At 42.8% G+C, this 23239-nt stretch overlaps 1 protein-coding gene across 1 annotated transcript in view; it reads left to right on the plus strand.

The window, feature by feature from the left end:
* The window catches only part of SEMA5B (semaphorin 5B), a 266561-nt gene that overhangs the window by 134074 nt on the left and 109248 nt on the right, over nucleotides 1–23239 (plus strand). The window contains exon 4 of the mRNA XM_059852719.1: nucleotides 12999–13098. Within this exon, the coding sequence (XP_059708702.1) occupies nucleotides 12999–13098 (100 nt within the window). The remainder of the gene's footprint in view (nucleotides 1–12998; nucleotides 13099–23239) is intronic.

Below are 23239 nucleotides of genomic sequence, written 5' to 3' on the forward strand. Positions count from 1 at the left end.
AATGATAGAGGGCAAAAACTGGTGAGTTAATTAGAACCTGACAATTGTGCAAAAGAAAGAAAGATTGAAATTGCAGATGCATCAAGAAAATGACCCAGATTATCATTTGATATTCTTAAACCTAAGTTAGATTCAGAGTTATGTCTTTTCACAGCACCTGTTTCCTTGTGATTGTTCACGATACAGTTTCATCTCGTATTTTCTGCTGCAAAGCTCAGCTGGAAGACACACTGTAGGAATTAAATTAAAGGCACCTTTTGTCCACTGCACATAAGGTCTGGTGAAGAGGGCTCACATGTCCAAAACCACATCTCAGTTCATAATCTGATTTCTCTTAAAGCTATACCCTATTCTGATGCCAGCACACACAGGTTTATGCTACAATGGTAGACAAGTAGGGGAATCTAAATTTTATATGGTGTTCCCAGATTGCTCTGAGGATGTCTCTGCTTAACAGTGTGCCTCAGGGGCTTTCTGTGGCTCTCCAGATGCATTGACTCATGAATCACAACCTTGTACACAATGGGAGTGTGTAATGACTGAAAGAGTGACCCCAGCAGAGCCCTTCTGATGCTCCTGCTGCCAGGGGAAAGGATTATGTTACACCAGCAATTTTCTGTGGATGGACCACAATAATAATAAGGCCTCTGACCATTCAGTCATACAGGGTACATTAATTTACTGCCAGAATGAATAGGCTAACAAAACAGTTTATGTTACAAAGGGGTTGAATAACTTCTTTTTCACAACCTTGCTAACCAGTCTTCCCATCACCAGACATATGGGATGCCATACTATGTTTTGTGTTCTCCAGTCTTCAGTTTCCACTTTGCTTGTGCTCAGTCTCTTTTTATTATACTTTACCCCTAGATTATATTCTTAATATCCAGTTGACTGGATAATAGCCTTGTCGTAGAAGAACCCAAGTAAAACTTCTTTCTACTTTCCCCTTATTTCCTGAGAAATTCTGTATTTTTATGTTCTTACTGTATCTCATCCACACTAGCCAATCATCTCTTTGTCTTGCTATGAGAGTGGGTAAGAAAGGTAGAACCCAGTACATGTCCTACCCATTTAAGCAGAAAGGAGATTATGTATATGAAATGCTTTAACTTTAGCTGTGTTCAGACCTGAAGAAATGTGTGTTTCTTTACAGACTCCCTTCCCAAGATGATTTGTGCCATCACATGTGACACAGAGAAAATGGCCTAGACAAGTCAAGGGGCAAACATTCTGGTTCTAGATGTACATACTTTAAATGCTAAAGATAACATTTGCACTGCCAGGAGAGATGTGGGCTGGGGAGGGAACATGAGCTGAATGGTTTATCCTTGCAGCCTGCATGAAGATCCTGAGGGACACAACAGGAATTTTGTGCTGCAAGCACTGTCCTGTGTGTTTGCACAGTACCAAACTATCACAACGGTGCCCCAGTTTCCCTGGGGCTTATAAATGGTGCTCATTGTACAGTTCACCAGCAATAATAACATACCCAGTTTGGGCTTTTCATAATTAGATTGTTCTACTCTGTGCTTATAGGAAATCCAGTTAAAGTTTGATTTCCCTTGTTAGATCAATAAGAAAATGATCTTCTACTTCCCAGGAGGCTGTTTCTGGGTCTTACTACCTATTTGACTGTTAGTGGGTATCTACATTAGGGATGTTGCATGCTTGTTTGTTTTTCGGTGAGTTGAGAATTTAGTGAAACAAGTCAAGTGAATTCTTAGTGCATCCCTTTTTATTTATACATGCATGTACACATGCTTCCAAGTCCCATTTCACAAAACAGTTTGTCATCCCAGCACAGATCCCCCGTGGTCCACTCTGGTAAGCCAAACACCAGAGAATTTGTTTCTCCTTCTTGTCAATCATGTTCATATTTCTCATTTTTTTTCTGTATGGGTTTTGCTGCCAATAGATCAGTGCCTGCATTTGCAATTGGTCTATGCCTGTGTCCTACTGTCCTGGCTGCCAGCAGTATACTTCATTGTATAGCTTTCTTGGATATAAAACACCCTTGCTATTCCTTAAAGATATTTGGAGCTCCTTTGTAACATGCCTTTTGGGAAAACCAGAAACATCTTCCATGTTATATCTTCCTTCCTATGTAAGGTTTGTTATTTCAAGAGCCAGAGCCATGAGGGACGTGCACTCATGTTTATAATGGCTGCAGAGTGTTTGGCTTCATCTTGTTTACCAAGTGCTTAAAACTTTGCAAACTCATCTGTGTTACGTGAACCATTTGGATGTTCACAACTTCACTGGAAATGAGTTGTAGGCAGGCTTCCACTTGCAGTTCTTTCCATTATTTATTTCTCATTAATTTAATCCATTAAATCAGTATGCTCAGGAAAAAGTATGATAACTTCACAGGTTTTTCACTGTTCTGTCTCTCAGGACTTTTTCCCCTGGGTCATGGCAGTTAGGATAAGCTGGAAGAACATCATTTGTCCTTGCTTTAATAATTACAGCCTGTCTTCATCCATAAAAACACTTCAGGTGATCCCACATTGAGGCACAGGACAGAGGGGGACTTGGTTGAATAGCTTAGATCTCCTCAGGACTGCAAATCTCAGCTTTGCAGACTGTATCATCATGGCCGGTGTGAGTTCTCAATGTGTGGCAGGTGATCCATTGTCTAATCCTCAATCTCTCCTAGATGCAGACAAGTTGCTCTGTCTGTTGCCTCAGGTTTTCAAAGTGATTTAGTTTGGGAGTGTTTAAATCTGGGGGTTTACTTCAGACTGTCTGTAATTATTACCTCCTACCAGATAAATGTGATTCAGATGACTTGAATGTAGTTTGCTATGCATTTCCTCAATATTTTATTTCTTTAAACAACATTTTATTGAAATGTGTCCAGCTTCAAACACTGAAACCTGTGGGGAGCAGCTAAATGGTTTTTTGTATTGAAAGCAAAAGCTATTTTAACTTTGTGGGCTGAAGGATAATAAGGTAGGATTTATTTGTGTAGAAAGTTCTTTACATTTCACCAAACACTCCCACTATTGTTGAATAGGTCACTAATACATTATTCCCTATAGTCTGTACTGATTGGAAAAAGGCACATTAGCATTTATCCAAAGGACAGCTGGGAAAGCCCCACAGGAAATTCTGGTCAAGATACACACTTTTCTTGAGCAAGTGAGATTTTGACAATCCAAACCAAAATTTTAGTTAAAGAAGGATGAAGATTGTGAGGTGAAGTATTACAGGTGTATGTAAGCATTAAGGGATGGCACAATACATTATGGGAGAATTGTGTTCTAGCTCAGGGCCTTGCTGCTCTTGGTTCTCCATGCAGGGAGCCCAAACATTAAGTAATGATGCAGTTTCAACTGGAAACTGGTGGCATCCTGTTGGTGCTTCTGAATATTTGACCTTCAGTGCATTTCAGGATGGATTTTGTTTCCATTAAGCAAGGCTTGTAGCAATGATGTCCAAAGCACTTCACAAATAATAGCAATGAGACTTGATTGAAAAAATTACTCAGTGTGCTGTTTCTTGGGACCTCAGGAAGAAAGGGAGGGTTGGAAGAATGTCCTTCATTCACAAAATGCTTTAGATGGAATGAATCATGAGAAGCAGGAGAGAAAAGGAAGAGTTTGCAGTGAAGATTCAGGAAGTGAAGTGATCGAGTAACTTAACATATGGGAGTGAGGGAAGGTAAAACTTTAAAGAGGTACAACAGGTCAAGTGAAGGAGCAGCCTGTGACCATGAGTGTTGGTGTTGTTGAGAGGGAGGCTTCCTCAGCAGCAGGACTGAGTGAGGTAGACTCACAGTGTGGAGGAACAGGCACTCAGGTCACCATTCTGCATGGACCAAGGCCATGAAAAAGTCATGTGAGCAGCAGAGTAGCTGATTGATATTTTCCAGAGGTACCACTGGTGTAACTGAGGCTAACAACAGCATGTGCATGGTCCTGTCTTTGGCACAGGGGCTGGATCTAGGACATAGAGATAGGCAGCCTTTTTTTTTTTTTTGATCTAGGGCACACATCAGAGAAAAGAAAAAGAGTGGACATCTAAAATGAAGTGCATATCTTCTTTTTCTGTGGTTCAGTGCAAACAAAGACATCCCTTGGAGAGACCTCATTTTCAATTTCAAATCTTACTTAATATAGTTCCCTAACTGTAGCTACACCTAACTGAACAAGTTTGTGATACAGCAGTGGTACAGCAGACTTCATTTATTTAGCACATCTGCTTCTGGTGAGTGTTAACATAGCACATTCTTCTAAAACCTTTCATTCAAAGATGGCATTATGTTTTGATAAAGTTCACTTCAGTACTAGCAATCCCATAAGAAAAATTATTTTTTATCATATAGGGTTCACCCTGGAAGCCTACAGATAGTCTCATCTTACTCAGGTTCTGAATATGTACTTTTCTTGAAGTCAGTGGGGTTGTTTATAATTAGCCAGTTTCCAATTTAAAACACTGATTCTTATGAGAACAGCCTAATTTCAAAACTCTTTCAGGAATTTACAGCCTGTGCTCTCCTTCTTTGCTCAAACTGCCTCATGGTGGGAGTTTTGTCTGCAGAAGACAAGAGTCCTCGTAGGCCTGACAGCTACACAGCACAAACAGTGCATTAAACTGGGCATCTCCAGTTCAGTCTTTGGTTAGCCAGCAAAGAGGATCACCTTCTGCTTCAGATAGTCACCACAATCAGACACTTCTGCTTCTGTGGCAGATCTGGTTACCTGCAGGAAAAATTCAAGGAGAGTTTAGCCCTGCTTTCTCTGCCTTCTCCTACCTTATCACTCGTGAAAATGGTTGTCCTGAATATTGCGCCACTTCTGCTGGCACAAGTGGCTGATTTAGACATGTAACTGTAAGGATAGTGAAAAAAATTTGCCTCCAAGTGTGGAGGAGACAGACTGCAGGATCCTTTAATAATGACAAAGAGGTGTTGATTTTTTTTTCCCCCATCAGACTACCATGGTTGTAGAGGCCAGGATGCAGGCTGCTTTCTTGTCTGAAGAGAGGGATTATACTGATCAGAATGTCACAGGAAGCTGCAAGTGATGCATGAGCACTCACTTTATCTTTCTCAGTGAGGGAGATTGTGTGACAGCTGTGGGGCTTGTCTCAGTAAACAACAGATCACAATATTTAAACGGTCTGCAACATCCTCAGGAAAACAAGTCTTTGGGTTTGCTCACAGTGGGGCTGTGTGTGGCACTGCTCAGCCAAGTTTCACCAGCTGGTGATGGGGCACAGAGCTGTGGCTGTGGATGCCATGGGACAGTGAGAAACAGCAAGCGTTTCTCACAGTGGCTTGTGAGAAATTTTAGGGAGTTGGAAAGATGTGATAACCTGTTGACTATAAACAATTTGCAGGTGCTGTTTTTCTACCTTGTTTTTCTGTTCCTCTCAAGGACAGTGCGTGAGAAAGATCTTTCTGTTAGTTAGCCAATAGAAGAGAATCTATCGTACCTCTCTATAAAAACCGCGCGGTTCCTTTGAATAAAGTCCTTCTTCGCCTTTGCTACGATCCTGCCTCTCGTCTGTTCCTGCCCCGACCCCGGCGCACGAGTGACATGTGGCCACATGACACTGTGCAGTGCTCTGTGGGGCTGCAGGCAAGGTTCTTGAGGAGGGGAGGCAGTGTCAGGGTGGTGTTTGTCCCAGCTGACAGCCAGCTGAGGAAAGTCAAATTTATTCTTTCCATAAAGTCCTGTGCTATGTAGATACACACCTTTGGACCTGTAAATCTCAGAGAGGGCAAATGGACGTGGACACACATCCATATCCACCACTCTTGCAGCACTGTGGCATACCCTCTTGCTCTTTATTGGCCCTGGTCAAAGAGAACCTGATGTGGTGTATTTGAATCACCATCCCTGGAGGTATTTAACAGAAGAGTAGATAGAGCCCTTAGGGATGTAGTTCAGTGGTGGACTTGGCAGTGCTGAGTTAATGAACTTGATCATCTTAGAGGTCTTTTCCAACCTAAATGATTTTATGTTAGTTGGGAATTGAGGTCTTGGTGGGCCTGAGGTATAGGAACCATGTTGAAGAGGGAAGAAGATCTCTCGAGTTACAGAACTTCTTTCCCAATCCCCTGCCTGAGGCCTGGGGATTTACCAAGTGAAAGTCTGCTGGCTCCTGGAAGCCTCCCAGCTTTGCCCAGGTCAGGTCTGGATGGAACTTCTGCCCACTCTTCACCATGTGCAAATTAGGAATGTGAATTGTAGTCCTTCAAAAACCTTCCTTGATGTGGCCCCAGGACAACTTAGAGCATACTGTCCCATACTGGAAGCGAGCACTAATTCATGCTTATTATTTAGTGTATGCTTTATCTCGGACTGAATCCCTGGGTTCTTCCTCATATATTGGTGTGTTTTGCCAGCTGTTCCATATTACTAATAAAAAAGTAAATAAACAAGCAGTTACAATTGTACTTTTGCAAAAATTTGGTTTGGACTAAGTTCTTTATTCTTCATATTGAAACAATTTAGCAACATTTGTTTTGAAGAAGCAATTAAAATTTAGGAAATAAAAGCGTCAAAATGCTTGGTACGCAATATGCAATACTTAGTGCCTCCTGTACATCATATGCATTACAGATAATTACACCTTGATGCACCAGCCAGTATCCCTAAACCCATTTAACAATTGGAACCATTGAGACATTGAATAGTTTCATGATTTGTTCAAGACAAAGAACTCCTGTGTCAGTGCTATTGGGCTCCTGGGACCATGTCTTGATCTCCAGCTGTCATTTCTTTCTTGGGGTGGAAGAAGCTCAGCAAGATCAGTTCAGAGAGAAGCTGTAGATATTAAGAGAAGAGGCATAAAATCATCCAGAGCTTTAAATTTTACTATGTTTATTGTGATTCCTATGGCTCTGTGGAGGCAAGAACTGAGTCTTTGGTTTGGCGATTTTTTTCCTCCAGGATAGTAAAAAACAGAGCCTTTTCTTCTGTGCTGTTCTATTCCTTGTTAGCTGAGGGATAGGACTATTCCTTCTTTTACAAGACCAAGAGAAAAAGTCTTATTCTTTATTTTTCCAGTCATCTCCTATCCACATATTCTGGGACAGTTTGGAGAGGGATATTAGCAACTCTTTCTTCCTGGATCTCATGGAAAAGGAATGGCTCACTGCAAGCTGCTATCACAGTGACTCACAGGCCACTCATGGGTTAGTTCATTGCTCTTTCATTTGAGAAGGGGCTTTGTAGTTGGTCAAGACAGGAAAAATTGTTTGAGTGGGCAGGAGATGAGGTAGAAACATGTCTAGAAGGTGAAGACTGCTAGGAAAGAAAGCAGGAATGGGAGGAAAGGTGAATATGGGGTCAGAAGGGTAAACTGAATGAAACCATGAAACTGAGACAGCTGGAAGAACATGTGCGTTGGGTTTAGGTATTGAGGGGAGAGAGAAGGAAACTGCCGGTTTGGCCCATTTTGTAGGAGGGCATGTATTCTGTCAACCACCTTCTAAATCCTCAGGGCTGTGAGTGGAGATCAGAGATTTGAGAAGACAATGACACTGGAAATTGCAGCAGTTGGGATGAGGACATATTTAATGTACAAATAAAGATTTCAATGGATCAGGTTTAAAGAAAGAAAGAAAGAGAGAATACCAGCAATGAGGTGGAGGTGGTGATGGGAAGACAAGACAGCAGGGTGATATGTATGTGTAGGAGGACTTCTGGGGTAAAGCCAGATTGAGTTTTTGGCCTCATAAGTAAGGTTGAGCTCTGAGTGCTGACACATTTGTTTGCTCAGCTCTGCCCGTGCAGCAAAAGATTTCTCCCTCCCCTGATAAATTTGATAAATTGTGGAGTGGTTTTACATTTTGGAGGCTACTCTTAAAACTCAGCATGGAGTAGGAGTAAAAGTTAATGTCCAAAGTCTATTGCACTAACGTGTGGTGCGACCTACGACTGAGAGCTAAAATTTAAAATGAAGCTGATATTAAAATATGATTCATTGACAGTCCAATAAAGATAATGCTGTAATTTCATTGGAATGTCTGTGCATTCTTGGAAATGTCCACACTTGCAGCATTTGAGAAGACAGGTGATAGCATGGCTGGGTAATCATTAGCTTTCTCAGCTTTAGTTACAGCCTTGTTTGCCTTGTCTCTGATGGGTCTGGTCAGGGGCCCACACACAACAGAAACTGTGGCCTCAGTCTTAGCAGGCAACTGTCTACTTCATGAAAAGCTCGAATACTGAGGATAATTGAAGCAGAGGATGGTCTGAGATGGTAGGTCTGATTCTGAAAAGGGGACATTTCATCAGTCTGTACCAAGAATAGAGCCTGAGGCCTTTCCTTGTTTTACAATATGATTTGCATCTCTTGGTCATGGTTCAAATCCAATACTGAGAGTCCTCAAGCCTAGAGGGTGGTCTGAAATAAAACTGAGTGGTTTAATCACTATACATCATCTGCCCTGTGCCAAGGCTGAAGCAAACCAAAAGGGGATATTGTACAAGTTACAGGAGTCATGGGTGTCATCTGAGCCTTGCCAATACTCACACACAGTAATTAATTATGTCCTGGTAAGCTGAGTTAAGAGAACTTAGAAGAGACCATGCTGAGGCAGTAAGGGAAGCATTCAATGTGTGATCAAGTTAGCACTGCACAAAAGTAGGTCTGAGTATCTGCAGAACAGGTACTTCTTTATTGCCGTTGAGTCTGACAGGTCCAAAGGGCTGTGTATGCTCTAATTCATTGCACAAACTTTTACTATTGAATCAGCCTGTTTTACAGAGCCTTACATAAGCTATGGGATTCAGGTTATCTTTTCTGGAATGGGGACCCTCTGAATTTATCTCTCAAAAGGTCTTTTTATGATCTCTTTGAAGCTTTTCCATGCAGTTCTAGGAAAGGAGCATGGTTAGTCTGTGCTCGTGGGTATACCCTCATTTTACACAAAGAATCCTTGGTCCTGTTCAGTTTAGTTTCTTTTGCTTCAAATAGGAAATCCTTGCTGAGAATTATTTTTCAAGAGCTGTTGTTGAATAGCACTGTAGGTAGCCATACTCCATGCACCTACAATGGCTTTGCAATTTCAAGGCCTGGGCATTTAACATCTCTGCTCTTGTGTGATGTGTGCTGGACACTCAAAGCTGTTACAGCCTGCTGGAGATGGGAGCAACAAGGGGCTCAAGTGAGATGAAGCAGTGAATGCTGTCCTTCGGACAGGGAAGCCTTAGCTTAGTGTTTACATATTTCCTTCCTCCAAAACACACAAAGGGTGAGGTGGGGAGCAGTTGCTTTTGAGGAGATGAAGGCTCAAGTATTACCAGGTTTACCATATCTTTAGAAGGTTATCCAAAAACCATCAAACACAGCGGAAAACTGACAATGATTTGGAAAGCTTCTGTATCAGGCCCTTAAATCCAGCTCTTGCAAATTGGCTTGCTGTGTTTTGTGCAGCTGAGTAATCCTGGTCCCAGCCCTGTGCTCTCACGAAGTCAGAGCAGAGCAGTGTGCTGGAGGCTGCAGGGACCATCCTCTGAAATGGCAGAGGGCCTCTTTTCACCTTGCCATAGGCTTGCATAATAGCTGAGCACCGCTGTGCCTGTAGACTTACATTTCCTTCAAAACTTTGTCTTCTTTGCAGCTGGATACCTGAGCCACCTTGAGCTGTAGAGGGACTCATGGAGCTTTAGAGGTTCTGAATCAGATATCTGGAGATGGATGGTGTTGGAAACTATTAAACTTTTGTTCATTGGTTTTCATGTGGAGGAAGTGAGAGCACGGATCTTTAACCCCCTGGAAGTGATTAGAGACGAGAAGCACAAAGGAGGCCTTGATGAACATTTTGCCCCTAAGCCATGTGGTTCCAAGTTTTCCGTCTCCTGCTGCCGACTTGCAAAGCCAGAGCCTTGGTTTTTAATTTTTCATACTGTTTTTAAACAGATACTTTTGCAAATGTAAACATACCCCAGCACTGAAGGTTTCCAGCCAAATTAAGGAGTCAGCACTGGAAAAATCAACCTTCAGAAGAAGGTCAAATACAAGCAGTCTCTGGAGTTCATTGGGTCCATATGTGTAAACTTCAGCTAATATGGGGTGGACCTAGGGCAGCATTTACCTTGAAGTACTGAGTTAGTTTCAGAGTGAAGCTGAAAAAGTTTTTAGGGATGCCTGTGGTCTGAACAGTAGATTTGAACATGTTGAATGAAAAAAGACCCATGTCCTGATTCTTGGTTGCAGTTGCACTCCCTCTTAACAGGAAGAAAAAAGTTTGGGAAGGAAAATGTGCCATTTGGCATTAATTCTGACGACTTGCATTTATACATTGTTATGTGAAACCATGCTGGGTTTAATAATCTCCAACTACATGCCTATAAAAGCTTAATTTTGCTATGAGGATGCATGCCTTTCAGCCTTTAATTTAATAACTGGGAAGGGTTTCTTTATAAGTTGTACCACCTGCAGTACTAATAGAAATCAAGACACTGCCTGTTATTTCTTGGGCTTGATTGACATTTGAGCCAACTTGGAAAGATTCAAGCAAACTACTGCCTTTAATTTTTAAAAAAATATTTTTACCTGTAGTTTGTCAAATCTTGCCATTAAAAGGAAGCACTGATGAGTGTACCTCTCTGAAGTGATGAGCTTTTGCTTAGAGCAGCAGATGAAGAAATATTCTTCCTGCCACTGCACTCTAATAGTGGGTTAGTTAGTGGGAAAGAGTCAGTAAAAGAGGAGGTAAAATGACAAGAGAAATTATGGCCTAAAAGCAGGATCCTTAAAAATATCATCATTATATAGCAATTCTCTAATCCTACCCCCATCACCAAGAGAAATGCCAGAAGATCTGCAGCACATCAGCCAGCTAACCTGCCTGAAAGGTGTTATTGTTGCTGGTTCTGCTTCTTGGCTCAGAAATGTCTCTGCAGCTAAAGAGCCACAGAAAAAGAAGTCAGAGTCCCATTAGGAGAATGCCAGAGGTGAAACTGCAGTGCCTCCCTGGTACTAGTACATCATTAAGGGTCCCAGAGGAGTGTAGGAGGATGCTTGAAGGTTAGAGGAGTTATTCCTTAACTCATGCCTTTTCATTGAAGAGCAGAGGAGGTACACGTGTTGTGTGTGGTTACACAGTGTGACAGGAATGCTGAGAAGGGCTGAAATCCTCCAGCCCCAGCAGCAGAGTTTTTATTATTGTGAGGATGGAGGTCTCACCATCAGCGGGGCCCTGGCAGCATCCAGTTAGGCGGGGCATGGGGCCAGGCCAGATGGTGTCCAGCTCCACGGTGAGGGACTATGAGAGCTGTTTTGAAACATGGTGGTGGCTGGGGCAGAGGCAGAAGCTCCATGTCAGGGTGCTGCTTTGGAAAGAGGGGCAGGCCGTGTAGACTTTAGGTACTTTTTATATGTGTTTTCTTAAGGTTTCAATAACTTAAGGGCTTGATTAAGGTTCATCCATCCCTGGAGGGAGAAAGGACTTGAAATTGCACCACAAAAATTCCTGTGTCAAAGGTTTCAAACCATTGCACATCTGTAATCCTGTGAAGCATGCCAAGACACCACAGGCCTTAGTGAGATTCCTCATCAGCATTGTCCTCTTGCCCCTGTGGAAAGGGAAACTAATGCCTGCAACATAGTGTTCAAACCTGGCTGCCTTCAGTGAGACTTATATCCCCAATTTGTCTTTGGGGCTATAAAATGACAGTGGAACATGTTTTTTCAGAGCTCTCTTGAACTGGTCTGAACTGCATCATTATTGTTATGAGTCATCAGGTCACTGGCCTGTGTGGTGGTATCCTGTTGGCATGGGACCAGAAGATATTACCTTCCGTGCTGAGCCTCCTGGATCTTCAACAACCAGTCCTTGAATGAGACAGGGCTACTTGTTAACAGGTCACAGGCAGGTTACAGTCATACTCATTTGGTCTCATCTGTGCCCTGCCCCCTCAGGCATTTGGTATTCTCCATGTATTTTACAGCCAGAGTGGTTAACAAAATAAATTCTCAAGAGAAGTCCTCACAGTAAAGCTGGAGGACTTTCTGAAAGACATATTTAAATCTATTTCCAGTTATTTTGTGCAGTAAGGGTGTAAGGTGAGAGATTGAAATTCTGTGATCTGTAATATACACAAGGTCAAAGTTGGTGGTGGTATTGAAAGATAGGATGCTGTGAATGCCCTAGCATCATGCCTGAGGGTACCTTAAAACTAGTAATTCACCTTTTTTCTTTTAAAACAAGTATATATATATATGTTTCTTTTTTACAACAGGACTTCCTGCCCTAGATTGCTCAGTTGATGTAACTTCTGAAAGAGCTTTGTCTTCTTGAGCAAAGCATAGTCAGATCTAATACTTTGCATTTAACCTGTGTGATTGCATTTTGGACAGTTGCCTAGATGAGCAAATCCAAGGCAGTTGATAAAGTCAGTCTCAAGCCTTTGCAATTGCTCAGCCACAAAGATGCTGTGATGACACCCAACAACCCACCATCTAAAAATGAAGGAAGGATTTAGCTGATAGGCTGTGAAATGCTAGGTAAAGTGAAACATAGAAGAGAACCTAAGACCTGAAAGAGAAGGCAAAATCTGTCATTGAAGCAGCTAGTTCTTGAGTGCCAATCACTAGTATTCTCTAACTTGGTTCTTCATCAGTTGGCACAACCTTCTCTTTCTGGCAGGCAGCAGTTTCCCTTTGATTAGCACAGAAGGCAAGGCTGGGGAAGTGTTATGGCAGGCAGCCTCATCCTTTTACACCACTTAATCCTGACACTGAAGATGTTTCCTCAGTTTAAACTTAGTAAAATTGAGCTGCTGTTGTCTCTGAAACCAATACTGACACTCCATTGTGGATGTGAAAACAACTGCTGAGACGGCCTTGTGTTTATGTGTGGGTTTTTTGCACATTCTGACGAGAATCAGAATAAATAGAAACACTTTAAAGAGGTTATTAATTAGCCTTCCCCTGACAGATAACTCAGCAGGAAATCCATTAGTGGATGTCTGGGTGAACTCACTGCTTCTGGAGCAGCTTTACTGTTTTCTGCTTTCTCGTTTCCATTGCAGATCTGAAGCCCTGGGTGTCGAATTTCACCTATCCAGGCGTGCATGACTTTTCTCAGCTTGCACTGGATGCCAACAGGAACCAGCTCATTGTGGGAGCAAGGTAAAGATAATATTTTGATGAGTCTAGGGTTGCTGCTCAAGCTCCTTCCCTTCAGGTTCTGGCTTCAGAGGAGAGTGTGTATCCAGCTTATGTAGCCAGTTTCCCCCTTGGAAAGAAAGCTATAATTTATGTGGAGGGATTTAGACATCCAGTATAATTGCAAAGAAGAGAAAATTACTAGAATTAAAAAGAAAAAAAAAAAAAGATGCTATCAAAATGACTGGTTAATGAAGCAGAATGCTGGCATCTCACTCAGTATTGTAAATGTTAGGAGAGCTACAGTAAATCATTCTGCATCATCCCTCTGCCAGCACAGAATTTGACTTTATGGTTTATTTGCTATGGCAAGACTTTTGCTCAGAACGAGGTTCATCTACACACCTTTGAGTAAGTGATAGAGCCAGGGTGAATGGCTGTTTTCTTCTCTTGTAGAATCCACGTCAGAACCTCTTTGCTTCATCTGGCTGATGAAGTCAGATCCTCACCCAATGTGTTCTGGTGCAACTCTTTATTCTGGCACAATGTATATAATTATCATTTATTTTCCTATATTTTTAAACATTGTTTTATTTAGGATGTCACAAAAGGAAAGGGGAAACACATAAGATAAGAACAGGCAAGGTCTTAAAAATTGAGAGCTGCATTTGTAATGGGGAAAAGAGCTATGCTTCAGTGAAATAATATGTATCAGAAGTGGTTTAATCATGAGTCCTAACAGCAACTATTTTTTATTGCATAATAAACAGATAAGACAAGCCAAAAATAAAAATATACTAAGCACGGGCTAACAAATCAGTTGAAGTATAACACTTAGAACATTGTGGTATCTCTGCTCTTAACAAAAATGGAGGGAGAGTGCTTTCTTCCCAGTGTATTCAGCAGTAGAGGACAGGGACATGAGGAACACATGTGGAAGAACTCATGGAATGAGCAATAGAAAAGAGCAAGATATGTAGCAGGAGGAGAGTTTTATGCTTCACAGAAACAAGTGAAGCGTGATTTAATATACATTTTCTGCCGGTATGTGTGCAGTAAATAATAACACTTACCTTCCTGTAGCTGTTCAAATTGCCAGAGGCCCTCCTGCTTTTCATACAGAAACATTTTACTTTTCAAGCTGAGGCTTTACTTGTGCAGGGATCTTTAACCAGAAATTATTAATATTTATTACTTCAGAACAGCTTTGCTTTGGGGATGGCTGTGAACAGTGCCTTCTGCCAGGCATTGCTCAGGCACGGTGCTCTGAGGAATTTGTGGTTTACATAATTGGGCTGCACGGCAGGTTTCCCTTACCCCTCCCCAAACCCCACAGCACGTCCTGAAGGGACTCTCTGCCTCCCTGAGAGCCTGTACAAGTGTGGTTAGACAGGGGTACAACATCATCACAAACAGGGGAGTGACAGCAAAGCTGGCTTCCCGGTGGAGGTACACTATATTGCAGGATATGGCCTCATGAGGAAGCTGTGACAAGTATTTATAGAATTTGCTTGGAAAAGTCAGTTTTCATGAAGCACTACCCACCTGACTGGGAGACTGAAAGTTTCAGCGGTGCCACACGGCTGCGCCGAGCAGTGCAGGGTACATTTAATGAAGATGTCATTTCCCAGGGTGGTTTTTTTGGTTGGATACACATGCTTGGTGTGGAGAAAGTGGGGAGTGCTGAACGCATTTCCTCATCTCAGCTCCACCCTGTGGAAGGTGACGGGGAGAGATTCTTGAAAATGGGGTGTGGATGGGATCCCTGTTGCATCATGGCTCCGGGTGTGCTGACCTCCTGCTGGAGCTGTGTCTGAGAAATGGGAAGGGGAAGTAAAGCCTTTTCTGTTCCCTCCTTCCCTGATAAATCCACACCTTGTTCTGGACTATTTTTAGGGGTGATTTTTTGAGTCATTAGTTGCTCGTGCACCATCTGCTTGAATTTGCAAATGAAACAATACCTCAAAGAGATAGGAGCTGTCTCTATCCATCTTTGCAGGGTGTAATTTATGAAACCTAAATTTAAATGTTAACCATGTTTAAATGTGCTGCTGTAGATCATATTAGTAGTAATGCCAGCTATTCTGGGGTTGTGGAAGGAGTTTGGGATCAGGGTGGCGTTTATAAGTACTCCCACTTCTCAATTTCCTGGTTAACATCATTCTCTTAGATGATAGAGTTATAAATTATTTCAGACTGCTTCTGTCTGTCTCTATTTAAAAGCAGTATGACCTCACCACAGCATCTCTTTGGTTTAGTTTGTCCTGTGTTTCAAAGCTTCATAGAAAATACTTCCTAGAAAACCCGGGGGATCACAAGAGTTTTTGGTTTCAGGAATTGGACACAGCATGAGTGAAACTGTAAGAGGTATTGAGGGCATGCCATACAGACAGGGAGCTGGAATAACATGAGACTTGGATTTTTAAGCTTTATCCTTATCTAAGAGCCCTCCTTAAATGACTGGTGCTGTCTGAGAGTAAACCAGAGGAGTTTGATAAGTCCACTGCACCAAACACCTGCCAAGTTAAAAACCCAGAAACAAAAGAATTAGTTTCAAAAGCCCACCATGGTTTCTAAGCAACGTATTTACTTGTCACATCATTTGTAAAATCCAAATGCTTGAGAGAAAGGATATGAATAGTTTAGAACATTGTAAATCTACACTACCCATATTATGAGTCACATTTCATTAAGTATAAAAACACACATTTCAAAAATTCATAACCTTCATTTTGACTCACAGTTTGCATGTTTTGTTTTTGTTTTGGATATAGTGTTAGTGTTTTAATGTACTGTTTTTCTTCTGTGAATGAGTGATTGTTTTGAAATATTTGCTGCTTTTTTCAGCCCTTGTGCACAAGTGATCGCCATTTGAGCTTACTTTAATGAGAGGGAAAACTATAATCTAGACCTCACTATTGGTGAGAAAAAAATTGAAAATACGGTCACAGTGATTTCACCTGTCTGTTGGAGAAGCAGTGCTCTGCAGTGTCACCTGTGCTGTAGGCAGGGTGCCCAGGCCCCAGGGAGTGTGAGTTTTGTGGAGGAGAGACATAGTATAGCTGTGACATTCCACCTCCTCAAGGAGTCTTACTCCTTGAGACTGTCTCATTGCTGGCTGGGCACAGACAGAAGCCAGTAAAGAAGTGAAAGACCCTGCTTGGAAGCAGGCCAAAAATCATACTTCACAAGAGCTCCCTGGTGAGGACAACATAAAAGGTGTGAAGGAGGGTGGTTGAGACACAGTGTGACAATCTGGCACAGCAGCAAGCTGAAGGGAAACAGCTTGGACAACAGGAGGATGGCACCCAAACAAACGACTGTAGAGAGAGTGGCTGAGAAGTCCTAAGGGAAATATTTGACTTTTCCCAGAAGGAAACTACAGGGGTGTGAGCTCAGGGCCATAGCCTTATGAGGCTGCGGATGAGAGAGGCAGGGCTACAAGGGTCAGCCATTCACAGCGAGTAGAGGTAGTACTGAGGAAAACCAGCCAGAAAACATCATGGCCAGAAGCCCTCACAGTTCTGCCTGCCAAAAGGGCTGTCAGCTCCATCAGGAGATGGGAAAGGATCATCCCTTAGGCTGTCACACAGGGAAGTGCAGCTCAGGAGCCCTTGTCACAACTGGCTGCTACCAACAAGAGCCCACAGGTAGAGAGGAGGGAGCAAAAGCTGCATCAGGGACTCAGAACTGGCAGGTAAAGTGCACGTCATTATGGACTGCCAGACTTCTCAGCAATAAATGTAAAACTACTTAGCTGCAGATGATGCAAGTCCTGATGCTGGACAGAAGTGATTTTCATACTTGGTTTAGAGTGATCTGAATGTGCCTGTTACTGCCAAGTAGATAGGTGCAAGGGAGGAGATAGCACAGAGTCATAGAAAGGCCTGGGTTAATATGGATCTTAAAGATCATCTAGTTCCAGCCTTCCCACCATGGGCAAATATGGCACCCACTAGATCAGGTTTCTCAGGGCCGCACTAAAGCTGTCCAGGGATGGAGCATCAATATGGTTGGTTTGGGGAGCAGGGAAGGTGCTGTATGAATTTTCAAGTGTTGTTTTAGGGGAAGCAGCCTGGGCACACCCTTTTCTTACTATTATGCTTCTGGCTGTATAAAAGTATCAAAAAAGGTCTGGATCATGCAGGCTTAGGAGCTGAAGGCTGTGTAGAATGACTGATGTCCCAAAAGAGTTCCTTCAAGTTGCAGCTTGCAGAAATATGGCAAATTGTAAATATATTCTAGGACCCTCAGCCAGAAGGTTTGGCACCCCGAGTTTATTGAAAGTCTCTGGTGTATGATTGATTAGTCTGTCAGGTACCAGGTTATATGCAGATTTGTGGCCAAATACAGGCTCTTTCCTGCCTGTTTGGCAGAATGCTCCAGAGCACTGCAGTAAAATGCTCAAAACCTGTGCCTGTGAGAAAATATCACTCTTACCCTTGGGCACATTCCTGTCCACATCTGGGCTGCCACTAAACCCTTAAGTCTCCATAGATAATGTCTAGGCAAAAAATATTTTGCAAACCAGGAAATTCAGTGCCAGCAGCTGGGTCTGAGTAGTTCCACAGATCCACAGAGTATAAAATCTGTCAGCAATACTTTCTATTGCTAAACGATCAGGGCCCCTCACCAACATTTGTTCTCACAGGGCTTCAGTGAGGCAAGAAAGCCCTAATAATTTCACACTATAGATGGGAATCCAAGGCCAAGAGGGATTAAGAGCTGCCTTGCCCTGTGAAAAGGCTGTGATATTGTGACGCATGGATATGTAGCATATCTGAAAAGTAGCACAGTACAGCACCTAACACAGCTACTCCTGCAGTGAGACTGCACTTTCTGAAGATACCAGTCAAGGTCTGCACAACCTCAGTCTGCGCTTGACTGATGTGGACAGAACCAAAGTTCTCTGGGCTCAGAAAATCCATGGCAGAGGTGCAATTTGGACCCCTTACTCTTTCATTGGTATTTTAATCACTTGCTCTCAGCTTTGCTTCTCCAAAGAAGATGCAAAATGTTCATGAAAGCCTATGAGTCCCATGCACATACACTGGTAAAGTGTGGCTTCAGCATGGCCGGAAAAGTCAAGTCTCATAGGGCAAAGAGAGACTCTAATGCAAACAAGTCAGCACTGGGCACAACCACAGGGCACAGCCAACAGTTATCTACAGGCTTGCCCTGAAACAGCCAGGAGTGGTGTGCCATTTGTCCCTGTTAGCATCTGACTACAGGATTTTTCTCAGTACTTTTCTGAAACAAATGGGCTGAACCATTTCTGGTGGCTTTGCACTCTTTTTGCACAGTCTTATGCCAGCTTTACCCCCTGCTAAGTCACACTGAGCTGAGAAATTACCTTGCCAGTAGAGGTATTAATGAGGACATGAGCAAGCAAAAAGCATGATAATTTTTTTATTATATCCAGATTATAGGTGGGCAGCTGAAAGCACTAGTGCACAGAAGTGGAGAGAAACAAATGCCTTCCTTCTCACTGTGATTTTTCCTTTCAGACAAAAGAATGCTCTAATTAAAGTTGCATCCTTGTATCATAGACTGGAGAGCGGCAGATAACATGCTGATGTTGGGGGGGGGAAACCCCAAATCAGTCTCTGAAATTAACAGAAACTTTCAAAGGACCACGTTTTTTTTTATGACATTGCCTGACCTGTGACGTAAAGAATGTGGTGAAGGTGAGAAAGCTGTCATTAGACACTGCAGCTAGTTAAATCCATAATTGGGGTGCACACTTTCTTTACAAAGGGAACAAAAGTGTGATTTAAAGTGCAGGTTTTAACCTCCTTGGTTGAGCCTGGGATAGTTCAAAGGGAGATTTTCCTCTCTGATACTCTGCCAGGTGAGGTCAGCTCAGCCCTTGTATAAATTGTGGAGGGTGAAGCCTCACTGGGATGTCTTTTTTTTTACCTATAGGGTTTGCTTTCCTCTGCTGGTCTGCAACCAGTGTGAATTTGGCATACCCTAAAACTACGCTGTTCCTGACTTATATCCCTTGGGGAGGAGGGTAAAAGGTGTGGAAAGGATGAAGAACAGTTTTTGTAATTATGGGATTCTGGGAGGTTTAAAGCCTGGCCCAAATTTTGTTCAAAGTGTTTTTTGGTTTTTTCTTAGTTAAAATTTGTGCATTTTTTCAAGCAAAGAACATGAATTTTAGTTAACTCAAAGTAAATAAATAAAATAAAATGCTGTACTGCAACACTGTCAGATTGTTGGAAGGGATCAATGTGCAGAAGAAGCTGCAGCTGTAGGAGGGCAAACGGGCAGTTTTGCATGTTAATATTGTACATGGAGAAGAGGGTGAGGCAGTGGCAGTCTCTGCTCTGTCATCTTTGTCAGCAGGGAAAACAGCTGGTCCTTCAAATTGCCTGCAAGGCAGCACCACCCACCTCTCTGCAAGTGACCTCAGCATTGCTGTGGGGCTGAGCACTTTCACAGCCAGTGCCTGCACAGCCAGTGCTGTGTGAAAGGCAATCTTCGTGCAGCACAGGCTGATAGGAAGCATCTTTATACAGCAAATTGCAGGCCTCACTAGAAAAATATCTCATATTCCAGATAAAATGAAAATTGGTGATACCCTATCACGAAAGCAGCCACCCATGAGAGGCTCACTGGCTTTAGTAACACACTGAGAATAATTAAGTTTGAAGATTGTATTTCTGAGAATGGGATGGGTGCAAACACAAGGTCAGGATACTTTGGCAAAAGCCTTGGAGACTTGGACAGAATGTGCTTTACAGCATCACAGAATGGGGCTGCAGAGCAATTTTCCTCTGCATTGCTGAGAATACTTTCTCGTGCTCTGGTTAAGGTAGAGATATGTCAGTTTTATATGGCACAGCTCACTACAGTGGTTTGCATGCCACTTTACATCCAGATGTTTAGGTGCTAAGCCTACTGTTCTGTGCCACTGCAAAGGTATAAAAACCCAGCAAAGAGAAGGGATTGCTGGGCAATAGCTTCATCTCACCAGCCAAGTCTATCAGTGTTTACATACAAGTCATGTTGAATACATCCAGAGAACTGAGGATGTTTATCAGCCTAAGTAGCCAGGTGGGGAGGCTGCCAGGGGAGATTTGAACAATAATCAGTGCATCAGAAGAAGAGGAATTTTATGTTGTGACTTACTGAAATGATGGGCAAATAGGAGAGCAAAGGTCTCTGTGTGTCTTGGGACCATATCAAGGTGCTGTAAGTGCTCTCTGACTGCAGCTGGATGAGAGAGGAAGAGAGGAGCTGTCAGCCACATGTCAAAAAAGACTTGAGGTGGCATGTGAGATAATATGTGATGGTCTGAGAGATGGAGTCACTCTTCCAGAAAAATAAGAACAAACCCACACATGTGCTTTGAAAATTTGTCTCAGTTCTCTGAGGTTTTAAAGAAACTCATCTAGTGAAAAAGAGGGAAGAAAATATGGCAAAACAAAACAAAAAAAGGAAATTTACCCTCATTTGATAAATATATTCAAACAATATTACAAAAAACATCCCAATCCCCATTCTTTGAAGTGTCTCAGGAACATAGCAAATATTATAATCCCCAAAAATATGGAATAACTTTGCAGTGAGGCTTTGTCATTCCTGCCCTGGGGAAAGAGAAGAACCAGAGACATCAGAACCAGCTTGCTGTTCCCTTTGCAAGCTGATGGAAGAGGGGACAAGGCTGTGAATCCAAAGGCCAATTCCCTTACTGCTTCTCCCTTTCCCAGCAGCATCCATCTATCTAGATTTCTGCATATTGGCATAGTCCAAGTGTGCCTCAGCTTTGCTGTTGTCCTGCCTGCTCTGCAGCTGTGTCTGCCTCTTTTGACTCTTCCTAGAGTTGGCCCTGAATATACAGCATCTAGAGGAGCCTAGCTGTGCCATGTGCCCTGTGCCATTAAAGCTGCTGGTAGTTCTCCACTGAATGCAATATAGAGGAATTTCATTCTTGCTTCCACAGAGAAGTACTAACTGGGCTTCAGAGCAACACAGAAACAGTAGCTGAGCCCCTGGCTTGATTTGGAAGCTGTTTAATACAAATGATATGCTGCCTGCATAAGGATCCTCTTCTAAGAGGTTGTTTCTCTAGCTCCAGCTGAATTTATAACCGAAAAAAGTTGCATTGGGAAAAGCAATGCTTCATACAGCAACTGCATCATATTACTGTCTGCCATTTAGTATGGTTCTCTGTTGTACATCTATTGATTTTTGAGGAAGAATGATGTATTGGACAAGTTTTTCTTCAATAGAAACAAAATTACTGGTGAATTAGGATCCAGCTTGTAGGGTAGCTGCTGGTCCTCCACTTTTCTCCAGCAAGTGTTTGCCAGGAGCTTCAAATGAACCACTGGGGTGACATCTGCAAACAGATTGTCACATCACATTCTGGACCAGGCATGTAATTAACTCCTTCTGAAAGCAAAGAATCATCCTTCAGGAGCTGGGTTTCTTGGTATGGTTGGCTAGTTCCAAAATGTGGATAACCATCTGAAAAGTTCAGCCACAGCTGAACCTGCATGCAGGCACTGTGCGTTAATCTAGCATGAGATTTGGTAGCCAGGAGCCCTGGGGTCTGATCTCGATTCCATCACTGCCTTGCTGTGTGCTTTGGAGAAGGTCATTTAACCTTTCTCTGGCTCATTTTCTCCATTAGTGTAAGGGGGGCAATGATACTAACCAGCTCCTTGGGAGTCGTGAAGCATGACTAAGCTGTGTTTGTCATGTAGTGTGGAAGTATAAAGTACATCTAAGGCTCCAGGAGCAAAGATAGGAAGAGCTGACAGGAGCTGCTGGCTCCTAGCCCGAGGCTCAGCCCCAGCACGTGGCTTCCAGGAGTGCCAGAAGGGAGCATTAGTTGTCATATGCATAATTCTGTGTCTTGTTTCATATCACCCAAAGGACCCCTTTCTGTTAATTGTTTTTCTTATTATCTACTCTGTGACAGTTGTGAGACCCTCTTGCAGACCTGGCCCCTGACTGCAGCACAATGCCACCCTGAGGAGGGGAAGTGAGAGGGAAATGCAGCTCTCTTCTTCCTGGCATCCAGTAATAGGAGGCACTGGGATGGTTTGAAAGAGTGACAGAGAAGGTTCTGACTGGATATTAGGAAGCATTTCTCTACTGAAATAGTGTATTTTATTTTATTTTATTTTCACCAAAAAAAACCACTTCCCAGAGTACCATGAGCCTATCTGAGGCTCCAGTTCCTCACCCTGGCTGTATTGCATGATGGGAGCAGTGCAGTATTAGTCCCCAGAAGGGTCAGTAACTCTTCACTCTTCTCTTCAACGTTCTCTGTCCTGGTTTTGGTTGGAATAGAGTTAATTTTTTTCTTCATAGCTGGTCCAGGGCTATGGTTTGGATTCAGTGTAAGAATAATGTTGGTAAGACATTGATGTTTTAGTTTTTGCTAAGCAATGGTTATGCTAAGTCAAGGAGTTTGCAGTTTCCCATGCTCTGCCAGGGAGCAGATGCACAAGAAGCCAGGAGGGTGGCCAGGATAGCTGGCCTGGACTAGCCAGAAGGATATCCCACACCCTGGAATATCATGCTTGAGTACATTAACTGGGGCAGTTGGCCAGGAGGGGCCAGTTGCTGCTGGGGGGTGGGCTGGGCATCGGGCAGGGCAGAGTGAGCAGTTGTATTGTGCAGCACCTGTGCTTCTGGGGCTTTATTCTTCTTTCTCATGATTATTATTATTGTAAGAACAACAACAACAATTGACTTTGTTTCAATTATTAAATAGTTCTTATCTCAGCCTGTGGGTTTTACCTTCTCCCAATTCTCTTCCCAGTTCCACTGAGGAGGGTGAGAGTGAGCAAGTGGTTGCATGGTACTTCGTTGCTGGCTGGGGTTAAACCACAGCATTCTCTCAATGTGTATTTTCTATGCATGATCAAACATTGTTATCAGCTTCTGTTGACTTTGTTTCTACTTGCAGAGTAATTGCCTAGAAAGAGAGGGAGCTTAAGACAGCCTACCCTGTAAGGAAGAAGGTGGGAACTTCCCAAACCTACTATAAGGTGGAGGGAAGTAGCAACAAATGAGCAGATGTAACGTAGTGATGGAGACCAGCTCAGTTAAGGCAGCATATTGTTGGTTTCTGTGGGCATGTCCAATTCCTCAGAGGTTCTGCTGGTGGTCAGCATGTCATGGCTCCAAATTTGATAGCAGG

Source organism: Haemorhous mexicanus, chromosome 8 (assembly GCF_027477595.1).
Source record: "Haemorhous mexicanus isolate bHaeMex1 chromosome 8, bHaeMex1.pri, whole genome shotgun sequence".
Lineage (NCBI taxonomy): Eukaryota > Metazoa > Chordata > Aves > Passeriformes > Fringillidae > Haemorhous > Haemorhous mexicanus.